Source organism: Salmo salar, chromosome 01, assembly GCF_965601325.2.
Source record: "Salmo salar chromosome 01, fSalSal1, whole genome shotgun sequence".
Classification (NCBI taxonomy): domain Eukaryota; kingdom Metazoa; phylum Chordata; class Actinopteri; order Salmoniformes; family Salmonidae; genus Salmo; species Salmo salar.
In genome coordinates this window covers 48,467,747-48,474,599 of record NC_138291.1, presented here as the reverse complement: position 1 = coordinate 48,474,599, position 6,853 = coordinate 48,467,747, and the positions used below count along the sequence as shown (strand labels likewise).

At 43.6% G+C, this 6,853-nt stretch overlaps 1 protein-coding gene across 1 annotated transcript; it reads right to left on the bottom strand.

The window, feature by feature from the left end:
- Positions 1-2,542: 2,542 nt before the first annotated feature.
- On the bottom strand, positions 2,543-3,988 carry LOC123727105 (glucosamine 6-phosphate N-acetyltransferase-like). The gene is made up of 4 exons (XM_045695233.1): positions 3,742-3,988; positions 3,211-3,317; positions 2,828-2,901; positions 2,543-2,657 (listed from the first exon to the last, which is right to left on the bottom strand). The coding sequence occupies exons 1-4, from the start codon at positions 3,986-3,988 to the stop codon at positions 2,543-2,545; spliced, it is 543 nt and encodes a 180-aa protein (XP_045551189.1).
- Between the last annotated feature and the right edge of the window lie 2,865 nt (positions 3,989-6,853).

The following is a 6,853-nucleotide window of genomic DNA, read 5'->3' as shown; positions in this document are numbered from 1 at the left end:
TATAGAAAGTTAGCAAAAATAGTTAAGATCTTGCAACCGTGGAAAGTAAAATACCTGTCTATTTGTGGAATAATCACCCTGGAATGGCAAGCCAGACAAAATGAAACTGGCCTATTTATATAATGAATATGAATTTGGAGGGCAGAAATTATTCAATATTAAAGCATTAGACCTCTCACTAAAGGCTTCGGTCATGCAAAAGTTATACTTAAATCCGAACTGGTTCTGTAGCAGATTAGTAAGAATGTCTCACCTCATGTTCTAGCATGGCCTTTTTTCAGATTACAACCTCTCACTTTTGGTTATTTGAAAATTAAATTCTCACAAATATATTGCTATTTTTTAAACAAGCCATGGAAAGTTGGTTGCAATTTCAGTTTAATCCACCAGAAAAGACGTACCATAATATTTGTTGTAATATTTGTTCTAACTCAAATATTCTAATTGATTACATTTTTTGGGGGGGGATAAAACATCTTGGTAAATATATATTTTTAATGACTGGTGGAGTTATGTGACACATGCAGCTAACAAATATAAATGGAAATGTCTGCTCTACTCAAAATTACAACCAACTAATTGCAGCATTACCGCAAAAATGGAAAAGGCAAGTGGAAGGGGGAGAAAGTAAGGAACTTGTCTGTCGGCCCTGCATTAAAGACCAAAATTGGCTAAAGACAATTGTGATAAATAGGTATACCCATTTCATTTAAGGACCAAAGCTGTGTCATATAGATTGCAAAATAGTTGGGAAGAGATTTTCGATGTACCAATTCCATGGCACATGGTTAATGAACTGATACACAAAATGCACTGGATTTAAAACTTTGTTTTTCAATTTAAATTATACAAACTTCTTGAAAACAATAGAATGTTATATACAGTGACTTCGGAAAGTATTCAGACATTCAGAGACTTGTCCCGAAGCCACTCCTGCATTGTCTTGGCTGTGCCTAGGGTCGTTAGCCTGTTGGAAGGTGAACCTTCGCCCCAGTCTGAGGTCCTGAGCACTTTGGAGCAGGTTTTCATCAAGGATCTCTCTGTACTTTGCTCTGTTCATCTTCCCCTCAATCCTGACTAGTCTCCCAGTCCCTGCAGCTGAAAAACATCCCCACAGCATGATGCTGCCACCACCATGCTTCACCGTAGGGGATGGTGCCAGGTTTCCTCCAGACATGACGCTTGGCATTCAGGCCAAAGAGTTCAATCTTGGTTTCATCAGACAGGAGAATCTTATTTCTCATGGTCTGAGTGTCTTTAGGTGTCTTTTGGCAAACTTCAAGCGGGCTGTCATGTGCCTTTTACTGAGGATTGGCTTCTGTCTGGCCACTCTACCATAAAGGCCTGATTGGTGGAGTGCTGCAGAGATAGTTGTCCTTCTGGAAGATTCTCCCATCTCCACAGAAGAACTCTGGAGCTCCTTCAGAGTGACCATCGGGTTCTTGGTCACCTCCCTGACCAAGGCCCTTCTCCCCCTATTGCTCAGTTTGACTGGGAAGCTAGCTCTAGGAAGAGTCTTGGTGGTTCCAAACGTCTTCCATTTAAGAATGATGGAGGCCACTGGGTTCTTGGGGACCTTCAATTCTGCAGACATTTTTGGTATCCTTCCCCAGATCTGTGCCTCGACACAATCCTGTCTCGGAGCTCTACGGACAAGTCTTTCGACCTCATGGCTTGGTTTTTTTCTCTGACATGCACTGTCAACTGTGCGACCTTATATAGACAGGTGTGTTCCTTTCCACATCATGTCCCATCAATTGAATTTACCACAGGTGGACTCCAAGTTGTAGAAACATCTCAAGGATGATCAATGGAAACAGGATGCACCTGAGCTCAATTTCGAGTCTCATAGCAACGGGTCTGAATACTTATGAAAAAGGATTCTGTCCAAACTTGATAGCAATTCTGTATTGCATGTTGCCCAATAGGCCAATAGGTTGCAAGCATGATTATTAGTCTATGCCGATATGAACATAAAATACCATCTCAGTGGGTGATTGTGTCACATTTTCAATAATAAATGCGCAGAACATTAGCATAATGAATGTCCCAGGTCTTCTGCGCTGCATTTCAAGGTTTCATTCCAAGTAAAGTTTAATCGATCCATTCCCAAATGGTTTTTGTAAATGTCAGTGGGGGTTTTCCCACTTGCCTTTGCACATCTCACAATGTGGAACAGTCTGCAATTCAAATCAATTGAAATCAAAATTGTAACATTATTTTATGTAAATATTATTCACTAAATCCCTCTTAACATTCAAATGGTTTAATAATGAAAATAATGCCTCATAAGGCGCAGAGAGTATTTTATTGCACTTGCAAAAGTTCCCGGATTCCAGACTGGATTGCCATTCCTTTGTTTAAAAGCTGGGGAAGCCTAGGACACAATGTCAGATCTCAGCCCAGGTGAGGTAGCTTTGTGACCAGAGGGACAGTGACTGACGGTGGGAAGACGACTTGAACTTTGAACTATCTGACAATATCCTGGAACCAATTTCTTCCCAGCGAGGGAGAACGAAGTTTCCTGACCTCAATCGAAGAATCAGCACTTCGTGTAGGTCTCGTCTGACGCGGAGTAGCTAAACTTCTTGTAGAAAGCCACATTGTTGGGTGCACATTCCAGTTTTTTGCTGAAAAGAGTGAGGGTCGACACTAACCTGAAATTGGTTAGAGAAAACAAGGACTGTTAACAATGAAGAATTAAACAGAAGAATAGCCTGCAAGACAGTTGTTAGTAGTTTGCAAAAACTAGACTGATTTGAAGTTCTGAGATATATCTTCCATGTTATACCAGATTATGACAGAACAGGGCTTGAAACAGAGTCACCACAGACTACTCACAGTTTCCCCAGCTGTTTCCCCCGGCACGTCACTGACAACCACCTCCTCCACCCTTCCTCTCTGTGAAATAGACAAAATATGGCAGATGATATGTAAATTATGTCAGTAGGCAGAGGTTACCTATGGGCTGAAATACTATTTTGACAAATGTGATTTTAAACAAATATCCCATTGTCATTAATGCATGATTTAGGTGTACCACAAATCAGAATATGTCTCTATATGAATAGACCAACTACATAAACCAAAAAGGAGATGAAATCACCTAGATCCAGGAGGGGTTTAATGTTGCATGATATTTGGTGTACTGAAAAACTTACATCCACTATACAATGCCCACTGTCGAAATCAACCTGTCAAATGACTTGCCATATCTGAGGCATCATACAGTATATGCATTGGTTGGTACTTACTGATGAACTGCTCTGGAGTAACATCTCCTGCAGTTGTGAGTTGGGATAACATCTTGTAGAATCCTGTGTAGCAAAAACAACATTGGGACTATTAGCAAACTTCCATTCAACGTAAATTCAACCTTTTCTTTTAGACAACCTTTTCTTTTTGACATTGAGCAGTAAAGAATAGAATACATTACTGTTGAACCAGGCAAGTCAGTCTCTTATCGTGAAGACCCTGACTTTCAGTAAAGCCACTCTATTGTTAGGGACATGTTAGTCAGTCTCTTATTGTTTCAGGTCAGTCAATCTTATTATTGGGAACACGTCAGTCAGGGTGTGTTCATTACGGAACACCGTAGGAAAAGGTTTTGCAACAGAAATGACTGTTTCCCATTGGACAAGTCCAGATAGTCTCTTTCTGTTTCAGTCAGTTTTCTTCCGTTTGGTGCCTAATGAAGACAACCCAGGTACGGCTGTGTTGCAGTGGCACTTCCTTCCTTACCCCTGTTGAAGTCGGCTGTGCAGAGTGACCTGAGGACCAGGCCTTCCCCAGGCTGGGAGGGGGAGATGGGGGGAGAGGACATGGTGTTGCTACTACAGTCCAGCTCCTGGAACAGAGCTGGCTCGAACAGGAGCGTCTCCACCAGCAGCAATAAACTGCTCTCCCTTTGTGACTGAATGGCCTGAGCAGGTGAGGAAACATAAACCAGACCCTTCAGCAAGTTAGCAAACCGCCTGGTGATCTGCATGTGTATCCCAAGAGGAGAGTCAGGAATTGTTACTCTTTGTAACAAAGATAAAATGCCGCCTAGAGTGCAAAAGGACATTTAAAACCTTAGGACTCATGCATGACATGTTGATATACTGTAACTTGAATATCTTTCTTCTGATTTTTCTGGCATTAAAAGGGGGTATAATGTGGATGTTGCTGTAACATACAGTGTGTAAAGGTAACCATGGTCATGTTTGTACTCTACAGTCTATGTTTGTCATCACGGGGAATGTGAAACTGTCTTCCGGACAAGAAAAACATGCTGTGAACACTTATGAGTAAGTCTCAGGTTTATATCATGTGAATATTGCTATGCTGAATCCTTACACTCAACGGGGTGGTCCCAATGACACTGTCCGGCCATTAGAGCCCACCTTCTGTGAGTCTTCCTATAAATTAGAGGACTTACTAACCAGAAATTAGATCAAGTTCCACAAGGTGAGGCCACACACGTGGGACGAATGATCCCATCTCCTTAGAAGCCAAAAACACTGATCGAGGAAGCCTTATCCAACTCACCTGAGAGGAACTTTGCCGAACAACACACTCTTCTCACTCACGACGAAGCACTAAGTTTTATCTTTAGTGGTTCTTTACATTTCTAAAATGGTACACACAATGTGAGTGAGTGACTAACATTCTACTTGAGGAAATTGTGTGAATAATTTAATGACACCACTAAAGTGTATGGGGGAAATTATTATTTGCTCTTGGCTTTGTCAAGCAAAATAATTAATTGTCTCCTATATCCCATTTACTGTGATTGAATAACAACTGTATTGTGGATATGCCATCTCATACTCTCCTCTTATCCAGGATGTGTAACAGGAGATGGCCCAGTCTCACTACGTGGACACTATTGGGTGCAGCAATAGAACAAGCATTTACCTCCACTTTCACCTTTTGCTAAGTAAGGGAAATGATTGACTGATGGTGGTCAAAATAAATTGTGTTGCCTTGTATAGAAGGATTGGCGGACAACTTCACAAAAATGATGCACGCATATTGATGAGGCACGATTCTGAAAGGTCAGATAGCTAGCAACAATGACAAGAAGCTGCCATGTGGGGAAGTCAGGTGGCTCGTTTCAGCTCGTTGTATCGTATTGATACCGTTTCTTGTTTTGAGGTGTTTTGACTCATGTCATGTCTATGATAATATGGTGACAATTCGACAGCAAACAAACAAACAACTTGTACCGATTGTATTTGAGAGATAAGTTTTTAATTTTTTTATTTCACCTTTATTTAACCAGGTAGGCCAATTGAGAACAAGTTCTCATTTACAACTGCGACCTGGCCAAGATAAAGCAAAGCAGTGTGACAAAAAACAACAACACAGAGTTACACATGGGATAAACAAAGGACAGTCAATAACACAATAGAAAAATCTATGTACAGTGTGTGCAAATGGCGTAAGGAGGTAAGGCAATAAATAGGCCATAGTAGCGAAGTAATTACAATTTAGCTAATTAACACTGGAGTGATAAATGTGCAGATGATGATGTGCAAGTAGAAATACTGGTGTGCAAAATACTGGTGTTGGCTTTGGGGATGACTAGTGAGATATACCTGCTGGAGCGCGTTCTACGGGTGGGTGTTGTTATGGTGACCAGTGAGCTGAGATAAGGTGGAGCTGTACCTTGCAAAGACTTATAGATGACCTGGAGCCAGTGTGTCTGGCGACGAGAGCATACAGGTTGCAGTGGTGTGTGGTATATGGGGATTTGGTGATAAAACGGATGGCACTGTGATAGACTGCATATAATTTGCTGAGTAGAGTGTTGGAGGCTATTTTGTAAATGACATCGCCGAAGTCGAGGATCGGTAGGATAGTTCGTTTTACGAGGGTATGTTTGGCAGCGTGAGTGAAGGAGGCTTTGTTGCGAAATAGGCCGATTCTAGATTTCATTTTGGGTTGGAGATGTTTAATATGAGTCTGGAAGGAGAGTTTACAGTCTAGCCAGATACCTAGGTATTTGTAGTTGTCCACATATTCTAAGTCAGAACGGTCCAGAGTAGTGATGCTAGTCGGGCGGGTGCGGGCAGCAATCGGTTGAAAAGCATGCATTTAGTTTTACTAGCGTTTAAGAGCAGTTGGAGGCCACGGAAGGAGTGTTGTATGGCATTGAAGCTCGTTTGGAGGTTTGTTAACACAGTGTCCAAAAAAGGGCCAGATGTATACAGAATGGTATCGTCTGCGTAGAGGTGGATCAAGGAATTCACACAAAGCATCGGGGAGTACTGGCATTCCGGTTGGTATGGTGGCATCGGCTCTGGGTTGCTACCGATGCAACCGGGGGTGCCAAGCCAGCTTGTCGGGCTTCCACGACCTAGCTGGCTCGAGAGGTTTCCTTGCCCCGGTTGGCTCGGATGGCGCCCATCCCACGTCGGGCCTCAGCCGGATCGTCAGTTCTTGTTCGCCCAGCCGGTCCAGGAGTTTTTTTTGTTTGTTTTGTTGGTGACGTCGGGGTGGATTCCGCCGCCGATGGAAGCGGGGTGCCTAAGCCAGCCCGTCGGGCTTTCACGCCCTGGTTGGCTCGAGAGGTTTCCTTGCCTCGGTTGGCTTGGCAGCTTCCCATCCCACGCCACACTCCACTGGATCTTCGGGCTCCCTCTCTGCAGCGGGATCGACAGGCGTCTTGCCTCAGCCGGATCGTCGTGCTTCTATGCATCAACCCGGCTTGCCAGGCTTTCACGCTCCTGCCGGTTCGTTTGGCTTCCACGCCCCCACTGGCTTGGCCGGTTCACCCAGGTGGGACACCGGGTGGCACCCCTAGAGGGGGGGGTACTGTCACGGCGCTTGAGGGCGCCAGGCGCCCCGACTCGCATGTGAACGTGGC

Coding starts and splice junctions, on each gene's coding strand:
- LOC123727105 (XM_045695233.1), bottom strand. CDS start 3,988: ATGCAGATCACCAGGCGGTTTGCTAACTTGCTGAAGGGTCTGGTTTAT. Junction 2,902..3,210: donor TGTATGATGCCTCAGATATG/GCAAGTCATTTG, acceptor TCTATTTCACAG/AGAGGAAGGGTGGAGGAGGT. Junction 2,658..2,827: donor GAAACTGTGAGTAGTCTGTG/GTGACTCTGTTT, acceptor AACCAATTTCAG/GTTAGTGTCGACCCTCACTC.